At 40.4% G+C, this 21,859-nt stretch overlaps 2 protein-coding genes across 3 annotated transcripts in view; both read left to right on the top strand.

The window, feature by feature from the left end:
- Positions 1–21,859, top strand: part of JMJD7 (jumonji domain containing 7) — a 266,369-nt gene that overhangs the window by 116,231 nt on the left and 128,279 nt on the right. The window lies entirely within an intron of this gene.
- Positions 1–21,859, top strand: part of MAPKBP1 (mitogen-activated protein kinase binding protein 1) — a 154,320-nt gene that overhangs the window by 32,138 nt on the left and 100,323 nt on the right. The window contains exon 3 of the mRNA XM_042466693.1: positions 18,390–18,481. Within this exon, the coding sequence (XP_042322627.1) occupies positions 18,390–18,481 (92 nt within the window). The remainder of the gene's footprint in view (positions 1–18,389; positions 18,482–21,859) is intronic.

The following is a 21,859-nucleotide window of genomic DNA, read 5'->3' as shown; positions in this document are numbered from 1 at the left end:
TGCAGCTGGCAGAGAGCCAGACCGGATATCATCCTCCTGGGTTGTCACCTGGTGGAGGGCACACTTCCCACATACCCGATGATGCCACTGTATACCACATCTATTTTATATCAGTTGCATTACTAATTCATTTCTGGGCCCAGTACAAAGTGTCAATAAGTTTGGGATTAAATTAATCAGAGCACCACCTGTCCCCTGAAATCCTACTTGTGGGGCTACCATCGAGGAACAAGCTCCAGAGGCAGGGCCATTTCAGTAGAGGCACCATGCCTCCCTCCCTGGGAAGTACATATGGCAAAGTACATAAACCAGGCCTGGAAGAAATATATTCCAAATTGTTTCAACCTGATACTTATATTTGGTGTTTAATCACTCTTACCTTTAAGTGCTAATGCTATTTTTGTTTGTTTAAATAGTTTTTTCTTGTTGGCTTAGTCTGCTTCTAATATTTTCTTAGCTGCTGCTGCAAGAATATCTCCAGATGTGCTAATATGTTTTGGCATATGATTGTATGGTTTGCAATATGTTACAGGAAGAATGCCTGTTGATGAGTCCTTCTTTAGGCCCGAAAGGAGCTGGCTTTAGCCTCAGAAAAAGGCTCTTTCTTGCCTGACTACTCAGCCAAGCCGAAGTAGGAAGCTGGCTCTTCAGTGAGAGAACTTGCTTACTTGTACAAAAGCAGCTTACTTGTACAAAAGCAGCAACTGCTCCAGGGTCCCATCCCCCTTAACTCAGCCTTGTGCGTGTCCAGATTTTCCAAGGTGAGATGTACTTCTTGTACAAGAGATACAAGCTCCTTGAATACATTACTAAAATACACAGCAAGAGGGGTCAGACTAAATGTGAAACCCAGTATAAAAGGGGGGAGGGGAACATTGAGCAGTACTTGTATACATGGCCTTCTGATGCAGTGGATAATCATGAATCCAAGTGAAAAATGCTAAGGCAGGATGGAGAAAGTGTGGCTCATGGGCATCCCCAAGGCCATTTTGTGACACACAGCTCCTCCATTTTTAATTTTAAAAATGTCTTTTGCTAAACGTGTCCAGTGGGGCACAATTTTGCCATGTTTTGGGGCCTCCCAGGGCCTGTTCTAACCATGAGGTAAACTGGTCCCAGGAGGAACCAAAAATGTGATGAAATTGCTCCCCCACATCTCTCCTAGAGAGCATTTTTAGGAAATACAATTGGCCCTCTACATTTGCAAGTTTTACACTTTACATTTGCAGATCTGATTATTCACAGATTATTTGCTGCTACCTCCACTGATGTCCTGTGCCATTTTTAATAGGAATTGCTAGCTTTGCAAGATGGAGAGACTGCTTATAAGTCTATATTAAAAATGACATAGAACACCAAGCAGGCAGGGACAAGCCCCACCACCCACTCACTTGTCTTGCGAAGGAACTCCGCCTCCTTGAAGGCATCTGTGGTGGGTTGAATCCACAGATCGTAATTTTTTATGTGTGTGTTAAATATGGTTTGAGGGGTGAAGAGCTATTCACATTTTTTTCCATTTTATGGGGGGCCCAAGGAATGTGGAGGGCTGACTATATCTTTTTCTTTTAAAACACGTAGACTTTCCAGATCAAGCTAGACTCTGGAAGAACAGTTGTGGCAGCTTTTGGATTTTTCAGGCTTTTAAGGTTTGCTTTGGCAGGTTTTTTTTTATATAAAAAACTAGAACCTGGCTCTCTTATCTGTGCCACAAATAACACTGTGGAAAGTGATGGTGCACAAATATTGGGTGGCTGACTCTCACTTCTGTGTTTTAGATGGATCTAGTGTTTTCAGGCATCTCAGATTTCTTTTTCTTTGTTCATGCATTGTATTGTTTATTCTGAACAACAGATGTAAGAAGGGCTGTAAGTCTTATATGTTGGAAGGTCATTTGAAGATAATGACCCCTCCTTCATAAGAAGCTTATTCAATGGGAAGGAAGGCAGGGAGGAAGTTGTTTGCAGCTGAGACTAAGATTGATGCAGGGCCTGTGGAAAGGTAATTAAGGAAAGTGCTTTGGTAGGGGTCTAAAGATCAGTGTTAAAATGCATATGCAAAAAGAAAAGAACCTCTGCTAGGCTACAGCTGTTATCAAAGCATATATGAACTGGTCATTTGCCTGTGCATAGACCTCAAAGAAACCAGGACATATGGTCATGAGTTTTCATTTCCAGTTTCCTCAGTATTGGAAACCTGGCTGCCAGTTTGGGAAGAAGCTAGAATTGGGTGAAAATTCTGACTTGTTCTGAAACTGGTAACTGTGTTGTCCTGGTATGAATGAAAACAGGACCTGTGGTTAGAGAATTTCTGGTTAATTGTGGTCCATACATAGAGAGGAAACATATATCTAGGCAAAGGGCTTGTTTACATATCAGTTAATCAAAAGCAGAAATAACTGGCTGGCTCAGGCCAGTGCCTCTAACATAGCACTTTTTCTTTGTGTCTGCTTGTCTTCTTCAAGTTCCTTAGGTGGTCAGTGAAAAAGAGGCTGGAAATCAAGAAGATACTTTCCTGTGCCTCCAATCCAGAGCAAGTCTACAGCGCTATATAAATAAAGACTAATAATAATAATAAGAAGAAGTCAGTGTTTTTCTCAAATAATCCATTCCAGAATTGGGCTTCCCTGACTGGAGAGTAACATAAAGCAAAGGGACTTTGCTACCCAAATCTGTTTATGATGGTGGTCATATGTCAGGAGAAAGGATACCTGAATGAGATTAACAGGACTTTGAGGCTGTAGTTGCAGCACCAGAGTAGAGCTCTGGTGCTGCAACAAACTACAGTTCCCAGAATTCCATAACATTGAACCATGGCAGTTAAAGTGGTATCAAACTGGATTATTTCTGCAGCGTGGATGCAGCCAGAAGCCTTGGGACCTCCTTTATACACGTAAATTTAAAAAAAAATGTTGCAAAACTGACAGAACAATTTTACTTTTTATACCATTCTTTTTTAATCACCATGTAGTTCCCAATATTATTTTTGGGGAAAATAAGTAAAAGTCAATGGCATATAACCACTGAAATGAGATATTAGCAGAATGCTCAAGTCAGTAAAACTAACAGATGTCATTTTCTACTATTTCAGAACTTTAAAACCCTACTTTGAAGCAGTCACTGAGAAGGAAAAGTCCACACATTAAAGTTAAAAGCTAGCATCTTCATGCTTAAAAGTAATGTACAGTTGTTAAAACTGCACCTGGCATTGATACCACTTATAATATATAATTTGCATTTGATCTCTACAAACAGGTGTTCCAAGAACACTTTGGAAAATGCCTATACCATTTCAAAGGGAACTTTTCTCTCTAAAAGGTTGATAGTATATACACTGTAGTGTGGTAACATTTTATTGGCTTGTGCATGAGATGACTGTTGTGTTCAATATATGTGGGGTTTTTTTTTAAAAAAATGATCCAGTGCTGTATATTGGGTGTGCAGCATTTAATTTGTATTTACACTGGGATTTTAAAAGCCTGCATTTATTTCAAAAGCAGGGAATTGGAAACATTCAGAGTTCTGCATGAATTGGGTTTGTTCCCTGTTCTGAGAAAGCCTAGGAAACACACCACCATATCTGATTCTGTTGCTCTCTTGTTCAGCAGTCTTTTAATCTTGGATGCCCCACACCTTTTGCTACTGACTCAAAAAACATTTCTGGTGGAATTTCTGAAATTTGTTGAGTCAATATCCTGATTGGTGGGAAACATTTAATGACACATCTTATTGGGAAATTATCCATCTAGTTAGTACTCTTTATTTTGGCATTGGTTTTCCAAGATCTCATGCAACAGTCTTGATAGTCTTCCTGTGCTCCTTTATCTTAGATTGTCAGGTATTGACTCAATGGCCTAAGTCCAACTGCTGTAGATGCAGCTAGAGTAAATCCATTGAGCCGGTACGATTTTCATAAATGTCGACTTTCTATTTATTATTTGATTTAATAAGTCTATGTTAACTGGGCTAGCAATTGATTTTAGGCCAAAATGCATATAAAGCATGTGTTCTATTAGCGCTAGTCCATTCCCCTCCTCCTGATTCCCAGAGAAGAATAACATTCTTGAATCTAGTTACACATAGTTTCAGCAAGCTGGGAAGTTGGTCTTGTTACAATAGCTTCTCTTTAGTAAAAATTGCATCTGAAAGTCCCTTGAGGACTGAACAGAATAATGGTGCCACTGTTCTATCTTTTAATTTAGAATAGAGTTTGTGCTTACAGCAAGTACTCCATTCAGTTGGATTCAGTCCTAACTTAGCCATCCACAAATGACAAACTCTTTTGATCCATGGAAGGTTTGGGTGTGTTGGGGGAGTCCTCTTTTGGAAACAGAGCGGATCCATTTTGGTTCAAATACTAGAGGGCATAAGGCGCTACAGAGGAAAGAGGGAATGTAGACTTTGTCCCTTCTTCTTGTGGGTGCAGAAGGGCAGAATGGGTTTCTGATTCAGTGGAGGAATCTCAGTGGTAGGGTGGATAGGGGCAAACTTAGGGTCAGAGCAGACAGGCAGGAAAAAGTGGCTCCATCCTGTGTTATCTTAAAGTGGGTTGAATCCCCATTGTCTGAACCACCCTCACCTAAGGTGGATCAAAAACCCACTGTTATTTTTTGCAGCTTGCCCACCATTCATACGCACCATTGTACAAGCACACCATCAGTGACCTCCAATTACCTCTCTCTTCCCACTCAAATTCCATTCCATTGGACAGCCACCCATATGATCAGCCACACAATGGCACCTACAGTGCACCAGCTGTACTGTGCATCAGAGCATTGATGTACCCAGTGGCAAAGCACAATCATGCCCCCCATACATGCCCCCCTCACCCCTCATCATCCCATGACCCCCCTGCTGTACTTTCTGTTTTATGTATGTGGTAATTACATCTATTGCATTATTGACGTTTGTGTTTTTGCTTTGCTGTAGTCTCACACTAACGCTGGATCATTTATATGCCAGTGCAAGAATGGTTTTTAGTCCCAGAGCACAGCTTTGTTTCCCTTCCAACCGCTTTTGCCTTGTGCATCGTCTGACACTCCCGTGCCTTCAAAGTGGCAGAAAGTTACTTTATTTTGCCTGTGTATTTCACCCCATAGTGAGTTTCCCCCTGTTCTTTTCTGTAGTTTTGGGGATCTCTTGGAGCAGTGAGGGAGATGACTGTGGGGGCTGCATAGTGATTGGTAAATTGTCACTGTCCCAATTTGTATCCATAGGAGTGTTTGGAGGAGAACATAATTCAGCTAAATGTTCCATGTGATAGGAAGCTGCATCAAACCCACTGTGAATTACTCTATTATAATTTATATCCATGCAGTTAGTTTGATACAGTTGATTCCTCCCCCTGCCTTTAAAAGGGTTTTGTGTTTAAGATGATATTCCAGTTTAAGGAAGTTGGGTGGATATTTATAAAAAGTTTTTTAAAAAAAGGAACAAAGCACAGCCATCTCAACTGTCATTTAAGGAGGGGAACTAGTTCTGTAGAAAAGGTGCAATTCATTTAGCAGTACCCAGGTGGATATTACCCAATATTTTAGTCAATTGCTCCTTGACTATGTTAGTTTCTTATAAGCACTGGTATTCTGATGGGAAAGGAAATATCAGTAGAGGAAAAGGGAGGTTTCATAGCCAAGGAGTGAGTAACAGTAGTAAATCCTATCTTCTTTATTGCTCTTGCGGAAATGATTCCAAATAGTCCTTTAAAATGATTGAACGTTACACAGAGGAATTGTCTTTCAGGCATTCTTGTAACTCCTCCAGATGCTTTCTTGAATTTTATCCCAACATTTTGGTTTCGGAGTTAATTCGTTTAGTGTATTTTCTATTAAATGGTGAACAGAAGTGTTCTTTTAATCTGCAGGCAGGCAACTTGCTCTTGATACAAAAGCTTTCACATGGAAGTGAGACTGAATTGCTAGGAGAAGCCCAGAACAAGTGTTTCTGTTTTGAATTTGTTGTGGTTGAATAACCTAGTTATATTTTGTTTCCACTCCATCTGGAGTCAAGATTCTAGCCTGCAGTAGAGCTTGAATTAGTTACCCAGAGCAGTGCTGCTCAAAGTGGTGATCAATAGACCAGTGCCAATCTGTGAGTGATCTATTACCAGTCCCTGGAGAGCTTCCAGGAAAGAAGCAATTGTAACCAACCAACACCAATGTGATAGTGGTCCCTCTCACAGGAGGTGAAAAAGAAATGTTGCTGGTCTCCTACATCAGATAGCTTAAGATGAACTGACCCACAGGATATCAGCTGGAAATTCATTTGTGTACTTCTGCCAACTCAGACCAAAAGAGAGAGAGTTAAAGGAAAGCCCACTAAAAAGTTCCCTTGCAACAATAGGCCAGAAATATGTAATTGGATGAGCCTGGTGGGCTTATGATATCCCCACCAGCTTTTTAAAGAACGTATCAGGAATGATAGGGCTACTAGGTTAGTGTGACTCTGTCATGCCTTGACACACCAATGGCTGTGTGCTTGGTATGGGGATTTACTCTCATGATGGCATAGGTGTATGGAGCTTTTCCTCCGCACATATATGCCACTGTGCCACGCAGGGCCCCTTGTGATATGCAGTAGGTTATGGCTCCTTGGATTCAGCAGTAGCCAGCAGCTGGCCACTGGGGATTGTATGATGTTTCAACACAAGTTTAGGTATCAAGTAGTTTGGTACACTGATTTGAGCATCTTGAAGACATACTCTAGGAAGCTATTTGCCTGCTCTGCTTTTTGCCATGCCCCATTTTCAAGGTCAAATGAGATGCCTCTGTGCTTTTGTTTTAAAGTAACAATGTATATGGGGAGCAGTCAAGACTAGATCCATGGCATCATGTGATTAGCACTGTGTACATCTTTATACATATGCATGAAGAAAGCAGCACACCTGCTTGGGGTAGCCAAGTGTATGGAGCAATGGATGGGGAAGAGAATTTAGTCTTTAGAATAAAAAGGGTACCTTTCTTGAGGACTGACTAATCTATCAGGGAAGCTGCAGCTTTTGTCATGATGTCACCTGCCTCTAATTATCAGAATTGAATCTGTCTGAAGAAGAAGCAGGTTGAAAGTCCAATAAGCATGCTGTCAGGATCCAAATATCCACCGTGCATTTATGCCATTCTGTGATGTGGGCGTGGGTGAAGGCTGCTCTTTCTTTCCTCTGTTTCTTTGGTCAGCTGAAGGGCTGGCTGTAGCCTTTTCTTCATGTTCACTGATCCAACTGTGGGAATGCAGTTGGTTGTGTTCTGACTTCTCTTACTCACTTGGGGAAGCAGGAGATGTTTCTGTCTCCATCATAAGGCTATTTCTTCTTCCCTGGGTGTGAAATGGCAGCCAGAATTGATTGTGATTGTACACCTGTGGCATTGCATAAGGAAATACTGGATTTCTCTTTGCACAACGTCTCCCAAAATACATAAGCAGGTGTAACTGAAGGTACTACTTGTTTATATACCAGTGGTATTCTTGCCACACACACAGCAATGCAAAGTGAAAATACTCCAGGGAGTAAAATTGTGAATATGGGCTGGATCCTAATCTTCTTCCTCATATGCCTTTTTAAATCTCCCTCCCTCAAATGAATAAACAAACAAATAAATAAAATGATGGGACTGTTCCCTCAAAAGCTTAGTTACTTCTTGCTTGGGTATCTGAGGAATGGCTTGTGTCAGTTTAACAGTCCCAGCAGTTTGGATTAATGGATCAGAAATGTACTCCTAAAATGGTTAGAATAGGATGGAGAGGATATGGAGTGTTGTCTGAAACCAGAACTGTGAGAACCATCATGGCTAAGCGCTGGGCCTAATGAATGGGAAGTGTGGGAGGAAACATGTCTGAAGTTGATAAACAAGGAACATGTTTTCTCTTAAATCTTTCCTTACATTTTGTCTCTGTTCTGTTCTTCATTCTTCAGGATGGTTTTATGTATTACTTTTAGATGTTTCAGATTATTTGATAAGTTGACAGGTGCACCCACGCAGACATTACAGTGTTAACTGACAGAACTGTTGGGAGAGAGACTTGCCAGCGTTTTGCATTAGAAATGCCTTCTCCCTCTCCTCCACAGCTGCCCCTGCTTTCTGTGTGTGTGAGATTTGATAGCACAGTAGTGGCTTTATGCAACATAATGCTGAAAGTCCTCTTGCAAATTCACAGCACATTCTTCCTGCAATGTTTCTAAAATAGGTTGGTTATAGAGTTCTGAGGTGGAAGGGGTGTATGTGGAGACTGAAAATGTAAATAACATTTGGGTTTGAATGTGATGGCGAGAGGGAAAAGCTATCTGTCACTATGCAAAGTATAGTCATCAGCAGAGGTTTTTTTTCCCTTTACACAGAGTGTTTTAAATTTGATAGGTGAGGAAGTGCTTTGAGATACCAATTCAGCCTGTGGTTCATTTGGTCTCCCTCATGCATGAAGAATGTAAAAGTTCTAAAGCTTGTGCCACTCCCCCCACTTTTTTTGTTGCTTCTGTCACATTTTAAAGAAACTAGCTGTTTTAAAGAAACTAGCTGTTTAAAAAAACTAGGGAGAGATGAACTCCAGGACCTGATCCCCTTCCCCACAACCATTCCCTTCTCCTTTTTCGTGTCTTCTTAGATTGTAAGTCTGAGGGCAGGGAACTATCTAATTAAAAGATTGTAAGTACAGTGCTGTGTAAATTTACAGCGCTATATAAATAAAGCTTAATAATAATAATAATAATAATAATAATAATAATAATAATAAATGTTGTTCATGTTGAGGGTCACTTGAATATTCAGATATTTGTGGTTAGGTGTCTTTAGCCAATGGACAATATAGTGATTTGTGAAAATCGTTCTTTTGAAGATAGATCATACCCACACCCAAATTTGTTTTTGGAGGTATGTACCATCAAATTCCACTGGAAGTCTTTGGTTATTTACAGTTTAATCATATCTGAATTTACTCAGATTAATTTAATGGGACTTGCTGTCTTATAAATGCATTTAGTTTTGTAGTCATGATACGAAATTAGTACAGTATGAGCACTGTATCTGCTCAATTGGTACTCGTGGTTTCACTTACCCATGTCTGAAAAGATATGTTCTCTCTAGGCATTTTCTAGATCCTGTAGTGTGATTCTATGGTATGCTTCTGGTGGAAGTCGCCCTGGAGGACCTAAAATGCCTCGAGATATGTTCCTTCTAGGAATCTTTAGGTCCCCTAGTGCAGTTCTTCTGTCAGCTTCTTCTGAAAAATCATTAATTTCAGCAGAGGTCATTATGGTGGCACAGTGATTAAATGCCTATACTGCAGCCACTCACTCAAAACCACAAGGTTGTGAGTTCAATACCAGCAAAAGGGCTCAAGCTCGACTCAGGCTTGCATCCTTCCAAGGTCACTAAAATGAGTACCCAGATTATTGGGGGCAATTAGCTAACAATTGTAAACTGCTTAGACACTGCTTAGGTGGTATGAAATGCTATATAAATGAAGCTTTGTTTATTTGTTTCATGTTTCCATGGTAAGTCCAGGAACATATTCCTCACGGATACAGGGATTGTGCTGTATATCCATTTTTAAAATTTGTCAAACATTTAATGTTTTGACAAGACCCTTGAACATCAGATCAGTAAATCATGTGCACACCCTGCCCCATGGATCAGCCTGATGACGATCCTTTTGGGCCATCCATTTGAGGCTCAGATGTGTATGTTTGATGTTGGCTTTCTCACTAGCTCAGGCACCTTCTTACCTTGACATGCACTGTCTTCCTATTTTCCAATCTTTTGAATTACAGATCTGTTTGTGTGAAGCATCATCAAAAGGTGGTGCCATGTTCCTTCAGCTCTAGAAAGATGGTGGTGATCTTTTCTCCTTGTGTTGAAGGTCTAGTTGTAGTAGGAAATACTGAGTTAGATGCACAAATAATCTGACCAATAAGAGGAAGTATTAGCAATTTGTTCCTGTAGTATCTCACTGGTCAAATCATTCAATGATTGTAGAAGTACTTCAAAATCCTGAAAAACCTGTTGTATCAGAAGTAGTACTGTAGCTGCATAATAGAGATATAGGCATACCATGGGCTGCAGTCAACCAGATAATACATTCAGCAATTTAAACATGGGGTTGGTATAGGTTAAGATAGGATTTTACTGGTAAATACCTAGGTGATCTGAAGTAGATCACAAAGAATTTCCAACTTTTGTTTTAACAGAAATAACATTGCTGATCAAAACAAGTTTATAAAAGAACACTTGGCCCTTTTTACACTACACAGATATAGCGGTATAGGTCCACTTTAATTTCCACAGCAAGATCCAGTGGAATCCTGGGATTTGCAGTATAGAATTATCAGCAGGAAAGCTCATGTGGTTCACCAAACTACAAATCCCAGAAATCCTTAGGATATAGCCATGGCAATTGGAGTGGAATCATAGTGCTATAAATATAGTGTGACTAGGAGTGGGTTTTTATGTGAAAGGACTTGTAAGTTTGATTCTGGTACTTCCAACCATTTCTTACATTGAGTGTGCCTTTGGAAATGGAACAAAACAAAGCAGAAAATAGTGAATAAACAAGCTGGTAAGTGTGCTCTCTCAAAGTAGATTTCAAGACATTAAGGCTTCCCTCTGCTGCCTTAGACATTTGACTCTTTCCTTAAACAGCCTTGCCATGCATGCCTGCTTCATTCCTATTTTAATTATTAGTACTCTTACTTGGATATATCTGCTGAATACTTGACTCCCAAGAGAAGGAATGAAACTGTAGGTGGAGAAGACAAAGATCCATTACAGAAAAACAAATGTGTCTTAAGACTTTGCAAAAAAGAATCTGTTTCAGTTGGGAAAATACCAGAGAGAAAAATATTTGTCTGTACATGGAGGAACTGCCTATTGTTTATACTACAGTTCGTAAAATTCTCCACTTTTAATTTCCTTGTCAAATCTTTGTGATCAAAGCTGAAAACACCAAGCCTTGTAAAACTTGCATTTTCTTTCTCTCTCTTTCTATGTAAAAGAGAAAAAAATCTGCTTAGAAGCCAGTTTTTCTACCAATCTAGCCTTAGCCTAATGTGAATATATTACAGCTGTGTTATAAAATCCCAAAATGAAAGCTTTACAGTGGAAATGCTGACAGCCCTCCTACATAGAATAGCACACTGTAATTAGTCTTCCAAACTGAATGTGCCAAATGAAGCCCAGCAGTGTTAGATGTAATAGCTTGAGCTTTTTGTTGTACAGCAGTATTGGGATGTACATTCCAACACTAAATTGTACCCTGTGGTATTGCATGTTTTGCTATCTGCTCCCCAAATGTAGCTGTTTCTAGTTGCTATGAAGGAAGGGATGAACAAGGACATACAGTAGTTTCCATTCCTAGCAGATCATGCTTAGTGGCTTGTCATTGAAAATACCAGATGCTCTAATGCTAAAAGTGCATGTGTATAACGTGTATTTTGGAAACCGCTTGTACTCTTTCTTCTGCATGTCTGATCTCTGTAGATCAGAGAATGTCTGTACGTGTTCCCTGCTCATCTTTCATCCACCTGCAAGTGACAGTGTTTGCAGAGGTATTGCACACTGTGCAGCCACAACCATTTGACTAAACTAATACTTTTATAAAGATGTTGCACTGAAGTTTGTTCTTCAACAAAGACTGGATTGGAGGAGAACACTGGGCAGCAGTAGGAATGAGGTATAGCTTTCAAAAGCACTCAAACCTTTTTGACCACGGAGCAAATAGTGACAGAATGAATGAGTAAATGAATGCTTGCTCCCATGCTATTAAGACTGGAATGGGCGATTGCTCTCTCAACACTGGAAGGTAATAGGATTGCAAGTGGGAGTGCATGTTCGCCTTTTCTGTCTCAGTATGGACAAACTAAGCTTGCAGCTTTTTGTGATGCTGTATATCATTCATTAGAGAACCAGCATGGTGCAGTGGTTTCAGTATTGTACTATGAATCTGGAGACCAGAGTTTGGATCCCTAGTTGGCCTTGAGAACCCACTGGTTGACCTTGAGCAAGTCATACTTTCTCAGTCTTAGAGTAGAGCAAAGCCTAACTCCCTCTGAGCAAATATTTCCAGGAAAACCCTGTGATAGGTTCACCTTAGAATTACCATAAATTAGAAATGACTTAAAGGCACACAACAATATCATTCATTTACAGCCTAAGAGGCAATAGAACAAGACATGGTTTTGAGTAAAATGACACAAATGACTGGAGGAAAGCACTTTGTTATGGGTTCCAGTATCTCTCAACCCGTGTAAAAATGCACTGAAAGCAGAGTAATGATATTTCTTTCCAATGACTGATCACCATGTACTTTCAGTATGCAACATGTGCATTGACCTATATGTTGTTATTATGAATTTAAAATATTATGTTACTGACTGCATTACATCCTTTGACCCAAGGGATATGTTTACTGCTGCTACAGATCTTGCTGTGCATTGGGATTTGTCAGGAATGTTTTGTAAGAAGTTACTGAAAAGCCTGGTGGGTATTGTCTGTCCCCAGAAGCAGATGATGATTTCCTGAAAGAATCCAATGGTTGCATATTACAGTGAGGCAGATTCTTTGTAAAGTGGTGAAAGACTATAAGCTATTTCTTACTATTGAAAATGTACCCACACAGTTTTGAAAATGGCAGCTGGCTCCCCCTTAGGCAGGCAGTCTGGTTCACATCACATTTGTTTTAAAGGTAACCTTTATAACTTTTACAAAACATAACCTCCACATAGTTGATTGCATGGACCAATGTGATGGAATGAATCACCCTTTTTACTGTTTTTTAGAAAGAGGTTTTTTTAAAGACTCAAGGATGGAGAAGCTATTTTGTTAAACTCAGCAGTTGTAAAATACAAATCAGTGCATTCCACCAAATCATTCAAAATCTGAATAGATTGAATGATAGAGGGATCCCATTGACACCCATCTGAAACAGTGACACTGGCTGTTTTGCTGTTGCAGTGGTGACTCAAACTAATTAAAGGAGATGGAACTTGCTCCTTTCTACATGTCTGATTAAAGGGGATCAAAAAGATCTGATTCTGTTCTTCTGATGCAGTTGTTTGGAGGTTATCAGTGATCTCCCCCACTTCGTTAAGGGACAGATATGGGGGAAAACCAGATAAAGGAAATGTCTTAAGTTCCACATGTGCACATGGTGTGCTTAATTTACCAGTGAAAAAGGAAGCAAATTTTCATTGCATGCTATGCATTTCACACAACAGGTTGTTTAATCCCCAGTCCATCCCTTATATAAAACAGCAAGATTAAGGTTTCTTTTAAAGAATTTTTGTGTATGTCAATATGTTGTAACAATGATTTGTTGAATCCTTGGATGCAGAATCCATGGATGCAAGTACAGGACTGCCAATTCCCTTGTTCCTACCACTCCCCTTTGAAATAGGAAATTATCTGCAAGGTACATTGGAATTTGTTGAACAGTCTATGCTCAGCAATTAGTCTCCCAGAAGATATCCATGTAATTGAAGTCCCCCATAACTACTAATTCTTGCATCTTTGAGATTTCTGAGATTTGTTTCTGAAATTTATCCTCTTACCACAATATTGCTTGCATTTCTTTCTCTATTCATTTTTACCCAAATGTTTACAACTTGTCGACTCTGATCACTTTCATGGATTACTGTACAACTGAATTTGTCTTTGACTTATAACATTACTCCCTCTCCTTTACTCCCACATGTATTCTTTTTGAATCTGTTAACCTTCAGATATAATATAATCATGGGAGTCATCCCATCAGGTTCCTGTTATGCCTATGAGTCATATTTATCTTCCTGCACTAGGTCATCAAGTTCATCTTATTTGTTTCTGAAACTCTGTGTGCTGGTGTATAGACATTTGAAACTTTGTTTGTTCTCACTTACTAATTTACTGTTATTGTTTCTGTGAATCCTATTCTCAACCTCAGCTTTTCCTCTAGAATTCACATCCTTGTGTTTAGAGCTTGCCTTTGAACTGGTATATGAGCTATCATCTCTAATCCTTGAAGCCCTCTTGATCATACTTGCTACTACCAGAGGCATTCTTCTCATACTTGGTAAATTACAGCTCATAAGAAGCCAGTACATAGTCCTCTGTCTAAGAAGTGAAGACTATGGTCCTAGAAATCAAATGTTTCCTGTCTGCACTGTCTACATATCCAATCATTCACTTTTGGTACAGTTGGCCCTTGGTATCATAGACTTGCCATCTATGGATTCAACCATGTATAAATGGCAAGTCCACGTTGTCCCCAGTGGCAGTACATGTATGCAGTTGTGCCACTATTAGGGACAATAAGTCCCATTGTCTCTAATGGTGGTGTGGCTGTGTGCACAAGCTGCTACTGGGGACAGCAGGGGCTGTCCCTAATGGCAGCATGGCTATGTGCACATACCCTCATTGAAGTTCCATTGTCTCTAATGGTGGTGTGGCTGCATGGCCATTGGAGACAATGGAACTCAAGCATCTTTGGATTATGGCGTCAACCTAGGGGTCCGAAATGGATCCCCTGCGGATAACGAGGGCCGACTGTATCTCCCTATCCTTGTGTAATCTATCCTTCACTTGCAAAATTGACAAGAAGACCACCTGTGCTTCAAAGCCCTTCAGCTTCCTGCCCAAAGCTTCACAGTCAGAGGTAATCTCAAAGGTGTTTTTGGCAAAATAATTGATGCCCACTTAAATAAGAAGAAAAGGGGAACTGATCTGAGTTCTTGGTGAGTTTTTGCAAGTGGTCAGTGACATCCTGGATACATGCCCTGGTACGCTTCCTGATTTGTTTTGTCTGGCTGGCATACAGGTGCCTCTATACACCTGAGCAGTGAGTCCCCAACCACCAGCACCTTTCTTTTCGTCTTGTGTTTGGTGGTTATCTTGACTCCTTTCCTGGCATGAGGTATTTCTTGTTGCTGGTTTCCTGTTTGAACATCTTCACTACTGCTGTCCTCATGAAGATGAAGGTAGTGATTGCTTAGTTGGAGAGGTTTGGAATCCCTTCTGTGCAGTCTGCTCCTGACAGTGACTTTCTCCAGAATGTTTCTTCACCATTACTTTTTTTTTTCCTTGGCAGCTTCTTCCTCTTGGTTCTGTAGGATCAGTTCTACTTGTATTCTATCCAGAAAGTTCTATCTTATAAACTTCTACTATAGGAAAATGCTTGTGTTTTGATTTTCTGAAGGACATATTTCCAAAGAGATACTCAATTTGAGGCAGGGAGGGACTGTTAACAAACCCTACCTTCCTTAAGGCATCCGTCTCTCACACAGAGAGAAATGACTTAATAACATGATGGGTGAACCCTTTAGGCCACTACTTTGGATCTGAAGCAATCCAGCCAAATTATTAATATGCAAATGGGAGTCTTAAGAAATTCTATGGGGATGGGAAATGATCTTGCTGGAAACCCAGTTATAATCAGGTGTCTTTGTGAGTAAATCTGTGCAATGTGCTCCCACGGTCTTATTTAGGTGTGCCTTGCAGGTTGTTCGTAAGGGTGTGTGTGAGAGGCTTTCCTCTTTTGGAAGGCTGGGATTTCTACAGGGTGGCTAATTACATTTAGGAAGATTTATAAATGTATCACCCATCCCTGCAGGCTTTTTGGAGACTTAACTAAAGATATGATCAATTACTGTAACTACAAACAAGAGAGTCAACATTCAGCCGAATAAAATAATGGCTTGGTGAAGTATGAGAGAAATAATACATGTTTACATTCAGTAAGGGTCACAAAAGTCACTCAGTACAAGTGAAGGAGAAAGAGCACTGGCAAATCCTTGCCACTGGTGTCTGTACGGGCTGTTCAGGGGCCTTGATATTGTAAACAGGCAAGATGAGGGCCAATAAACAAATCGAATCTCAATAAGGCTCTGTGGAATGAAGGCTCTGTGAACTGGTGGTTCTCTGGTCCAGGAATTGGATAAATGACCTGCCCTAGATAGTATTGTATTCCCTTGAGGGTTCAGATGCTTACATTGGAAGTACTCATTGATCCATTTCTGTTACTGGAGGACTTGAGTCTCAGTACCTGGGATCAGCTTGGATGTCTTGCAAGCTACGGCCTTTGTTGAACAAGGATAATGGGCCTTTTTACACTACCTAAATGTAATACTGTTATTCACTATTGACTGACATGGTTCCATCCTATCAAATCCTGGTATTTGTAGTTTAAGGAGAGATGATCAGGTACATGGACATGGTGACTCATCAGTTAAAATGCTGACTCTGATGATCACAAGGTTGGCAGTTTGAGAGCCAAGTGCCACGTGATGGAGTGAGCTCCCATCACTAGTCCCAGCTTCTGCCAACCTAGCAGTAAAAGTAAATGTAAAAGTGCAAGTAGATAAATGAGTAGCACTTTGGTGAGAAGGTAACAGCGTCCTGTGCAGTCATGCTGGCTATATGACCATGGGTTGTCTTTGACAACACTGGCTCCCTTGGCTTAGTATCAGAGATGAGCACCATCCCCTACAGTCAGAAACAACTTGACAATCTGTAGCTTTTTATCAGGCACTATATTTCAGAGGAATGAACTAGCAAAGCCACCTCTATGTGTTCTTTGACTAAGAAAACCCTATGAAGCTCATTAGGTGCCATGAGTTAACATGCTATTTGAAGGGACACACATATGCTGGAGAGGCCTCCTGCTGTGTCCCAACAGTGGAAGCAATACTATGTATGAAGGCGTGGGATTACTCTGTTCTCATCCTTCTTGATTTGTCTGCAGCCTTTGACACTGTTGATCACTGTCTCCTAATTGACATACTCTCTGACCTTGGGTTCTCAGACTCTGTTCTTGACTGGTTTAGATCTTACTTGTCTGGCAGATCTTTTGCAGTAGTTGCAGGGGGTCTGACTTCTTCTCCTGTTCCTTTATCTGTTGGAGTTCTCCAGGGCTCTGTTCTGGGTCCCCTTCTGTTTTCTCTCTACACACTGTCCTTAGGAAAACTCATTATCTCTTTTGGCTTTTCCTACCATCTGTATGCCGATGATACCCAGCTGTATCTTTCCGCCCCTGACCTTTCTCCAAGGCTTGAATAGCAAGTTTCGTCCTGCCTCACAGCCGTCTCGCAGTGGATGTGCCATCGGTGTTAGAAGCTCAACATGTCCAAGACGGAGCTTCTTGTCTTTCCTCCTAAGCCCACCCTTCAACACTCCTTTTCTGTCTCTGTGGACAACATCTCTATTCAACCAGTCCAGCAAGCCCGCCGTCTTGGTTTTATCTTTGATTCTTCTCTGTCGTGTATCCCTCAGATCCAGAACAGAGCCAAGGCTTCTAGATTCTTTTTGTACAATATTGCCAAAATCCGACCATATCTCTCCGCCTCTACTGCCAAGATCCTGGTCCATGCCCTAGTGGTCTCACGACTTGATTACTGTAACGTCCTTCTGGCTGGGCTTCCTCTTTCTCACCTCCGTCCTTTAATCTCTGTTCAGCATTCAGCTGCAAGCATTATCACTTCCACCCACCGCTCTGACCACATCTCTCCTGTGTTGGCATCCCTTCACTGGCTCCCCCTCCTGTCGACATTTAAAGCACTCCATGGACTGGCCCCTCCTTACTTCTCAGACCTTCTTTCTCCTCACCTTCCCACTCGGGCCCTCCGTTCTGGTAGTCAAGGTCTGCTGTCTCAGCCCAGGATTTCCTCTGCCCCATCCCAGATTCGCCCCTTTTCACTTGCTGCCCCTCACTCCTGGAACCTTCTTCCCCCACAAGCAAGAGCCATCACTTCTTTAACCAGCTTCAAAACGGAGTTGAAAACCATCCTGTTCAGAGAAGCCTTCCCAGGCATTGCATAATTGTTGCTTACTATTTGATGTTCTTCTGGTGCCTGTTTATCAAACCATTTCCTGTATTGCTATGTACTGTATATGCATTATCCTACTTGAGAGTATGTATTTTCCCTGGAAGAAGATTAACCATCCATTATGAAGCCTCGCCCTCCCTCCAGTCCATCTACCTTGGTCCAGGCCTTGGAGGTAGAGAGGAACTGCTGGACCTCTTACCCTTTCCCTCCACCACTCCATTCTCCTTCTGTGTCATGTCTTTTTAGATTGTAAGCCCAAGGGCAGGGAACCGTCTAACTAAAAAGATTGCATGTACAGCACTGTGTAAATTTACAGCGCTTCATAAATAAAGGTTAATAATAATAATAATTGGGCCTTCTCTGGTATGGCCCATTTGTATCATTTAGTGTTCACTGAAGTCGTACTCATTGTGTACATAAATATTAAAATGTTACATATTAAAAGCGGGAGTTTATTGAAGTCCTAGTCAGCATTGCCAATGGTGAGGAATGCTGGAAATGACAATTCATCAATAGCTGAAGGGCTCCCTGATTCTCACTCCTGGTTTAAGGAGAAGATACCTGAAAATTTGATTGTATCTCTGAATCACGTTTTCCTTTTTTCAATTCACTAGGTCACCTTGGAAAAAGTGTTGGGAATCACTGTCTCTGGAGGCAGAGGACTGGCCTGTGACCCAAAAAGTGGACTTGTTGCCTACCCTGCTGGGTGAGTCATTGAGGGTTGTATTTAAATGATGGCAGGTTGTCAACCTAAAGGTACAACTTCTGCTAGATCTGTCATGTAATGGAATGATGAATTTTATAGGAGTCTCCTGAATGCTCTCCAATTATAGTGAATGTCAGTAGTGTTGGTTTAAATCATTGCTGGTGGGAATATTCTTTATCCATCCCAGCTAATTAAATTTGTTTCTATGATTCTTCCTCTTGCACTGAGATAAGTGTGTGTGTGTGTGTGTGTGTGTTTAATAATTGGATTCTGTAGCATATTGAACTTGGATATATATCTCAGAGAAAATGAGATTGATTTTTAGCTCCTGATGAACCAACAGATGCTCTCCCAAGAATGTCAAGTAACTGGTTGCTGTGGACATTCACAAATGGTGATCTCTCTTGTTTGCAGAGGAAGACAGCCTGATCTATTTGCCTTATTTTTTTTTTCCTGGAGCCTATACCCTTCTTTCCTTGTTTCTTCAAAAGCCCCCAAATTGCTAACCATTTAGGCAGCCTATCAATAATATTCTAGGTACTGCTAGGCAATTTGAAATGGCTTATTCTCATAAGGATTGGAGATTATTTTGAATTATGACTGTACTTTGCTGCCATTGTTAGCCACATTGAGAAAATCTTCTCTTACACATGATATCTTTATTGTTGACTCATATTCATTTATTTATTTTATCACTTTTGCTCAAAAGTTCCTCAAGGTTCTCTATATATAGTTCTCTTAAATAATAAATAAATAAAACTTTTATTTATACCCCACTTTTCTGCTACAAGAGCAATCAAAGCGGCTTACATGATTAAAAAGCAGTCAATATACACTACGTACAGTCTGTACAATACTATATCTAATACTATACAGTACATGCAGTGTATATTCATTTTTATCCTCCTAACAAATCTGTGAGCAGAGCTTAAGAAAGTTACTTTTTGGGACTCCTCCTGTGTAGGATTGACCCACCAGCAGCTAGAGAGGTCCTGGAAGTTGTAGCACAAAATGGTAATTTTCAAAAGATAGAGTTGCACTAAGAGAGAGCAAATGGCCCAAGGCTTTCAATGAGTTTCATTGGTGAGAGGTTCTTACTCTAGCACTTGTCACATTAGCAGGAATCTCAGTAGTTTTGAAACCCGACCACTTATGAGGAAGAACCCTCCCTCTACCTTTCTCCTATGGAGTCCTGAGGAGGTTGACAGCAGAACTGAATAGGTGCCCTTCACATCCTGCTCTGGAGTGGAACCTCTGGAGTGACTTTTTCCAGATGTTGTTAGATTTGAATTCCAGATATTGCGCAATTCCAACTTCCAGCAAAGATAGACAGTGGTGAGAGGTGGAGGGAACTATTGTCCAGCTGGCCACAGGTTGCCTATCCTGGTGCAGTGCAATGCAGGAGAAGGTTTGGACAAACTGGCAGGTATTCAAGAGCCCCAAAGATCCCTTACTAAGTTTTCATTGACTTGATGCACTCTGTGCATCTTTATGAGAGAAAAGCAAAGAGGATAAGGGCATATGTCCAAACTGAAACATGCAAGAAAACCTCTAGAAAAGGCAGTTGTTGGCTAGTTACATTAGAAGTCTCAAAGGCAAAATGCTTTCATTTATTTGTATAGTGTATTTAGCAGAATAGGAACACAAGCAGAGGAAGAAAGTATTGCTGAATGCTTAATAGCAATTCTAGTCTACGGTGGATATTTGTCCAGTATGAGTGGGTGGCCATAATTAATTTTGCTGTAGAAAGAAAAGAAATTGAAGCCAGGCTTAGAAAACTTCTGGTTTGGCAACAATGGAGCTGTAATGAGAGGAGCTCATCCGTCATTTTTGTCATAGCTGGGCTTGGCATGTTCCCAATTCTAAAACTGACCCAAAGAAGGATTTTTGCCACTGTGTATTTCAAAAGCTTATTTGTAGTCCTTAGCAGTATTTTGTCTGTATAGCTTTCAATGAGCTACTGCACAGTTTGTCAGAAAGATGAGAACTTCCCCCACAAGAAGTTCAGAGAACAGACTGCAGAATCTGAGAAATAGATCTAAGAAAAAGGCTTGGCACTTCTGATGGCTTTAAAACTATGTCTCCTTTGTCCAATCTAGCTGGTTTGCCTCTTCTGTTGTAATCAGAATCTTCTGTTTGCCTCTTCTGTTGTAATAAAAAACCCAGTCACCTTAGGTCTTCCTTGCACAAGCTGAACAATGTCTACTACATTGTTATTCCAGCTCTTCTTAACTGTTCTGTATTTCTTAAACAAGGGCTGCCAGGTGAATTTTAAATTGATTGTACTTAGGGCAAACTTGGATGTGTCACTTGAGAGATACCTTCCATAGAAATTTTGGGGGCTCTTTTGGAGTTTGAAAGGAAGCTAAATGAATTTTAATACTTATTTGTGAAGGTCAAACAGGGATTTAGTCCAAACAATTTGGCTTTCTTTCTAAACATGTAGAAGATGAAAGAGAGCTCAGCAACAAAGGCAAAATAAGCCAGGGTCAATTGACACTACAAAGAGAACATACTGCAACCTCCCTCCTCAGCCACAAAACTCTTGGAAACCTTAGGGTTTGCTTGGAAGCAATGCTGGGTTTCTCTTTTTTGTGTCTTTGAGGAGCTAATGATTCTGGTATGCTTTGCTCTTGCTGCAGGATGGTTTTAAAAAAAATAAATTAGATGGATTTTATGCATAGCAATAAGGTGGAATGTTCCCTGTTTTGAATATACAATCAGTCAGTATTCCTTGTTATTGTCCTTTTGCTTTTCTTGATTATTTGCTTTAATGTCTACACTAAATATTACTGTATTAACTGAAAATAAAATATTTTCACTGTTATGAAAATGTCCCTGTTATTCCTAGCCTTGTTATTTAGAGTAGGTTTCTTTTTTAAAAAAATGTCAGTGAAAATTCAGTAAGTCATGTCGGGAGGGGATAGTGCATTCACTCTTCTATTCTAAGCTTTAAATCAACAGTATTTTCTTTTAATTCTCTCTTGATTAAAAGTGTATTAGTTCCTCTTGTTGCATAACATTTTGTTTTGTAGTAGAATGATAGCAATCTTTTATTCCTATTTGATAAGATGGTGGTGTGTGATTACTATGCATCTTATATGTAAAAAGATGACTTAGAAAAACTAAAAATCTAGAAAAACTGAAAAATTCTGCTGCACACTTCCTGTCAGATGAATAAGAGGGATTTCCTTCCCTCAAACTCCTCAGAAATGTTTCATGTTTCTCTGTTAAAACCAACCAACCCGTTTTTCTAGTGGCTTTACAAAATGATGAGAACAGCATATGCCAATCCTGAGCCAAATCACACAGAGGTTTCCAGAGGGATAGCTGTGTTAGTCTGTCGCAGCCAAACAAATTTTGCAGCACTTTAAAGAC

Source organism: Sceloporus undulatus, chromosome 1, assembly GCF_019175285.1.
Source record: "Sceloporus undulatus isolate JIND9_A2432 ecotype Alabama chromosome 1, SceUnd_v1.1, whole genome shotgun sequence".
Lineage (NCBI taxonomy): Eukaryota > Metazoa > Chordata > Lepidosauria > Squamata > Phrynosomatidae > Sceloporus > Sceloporus undulatus.
This window is presented reverse-complemented; position numbering and strand designations above follow the sequence as displayed.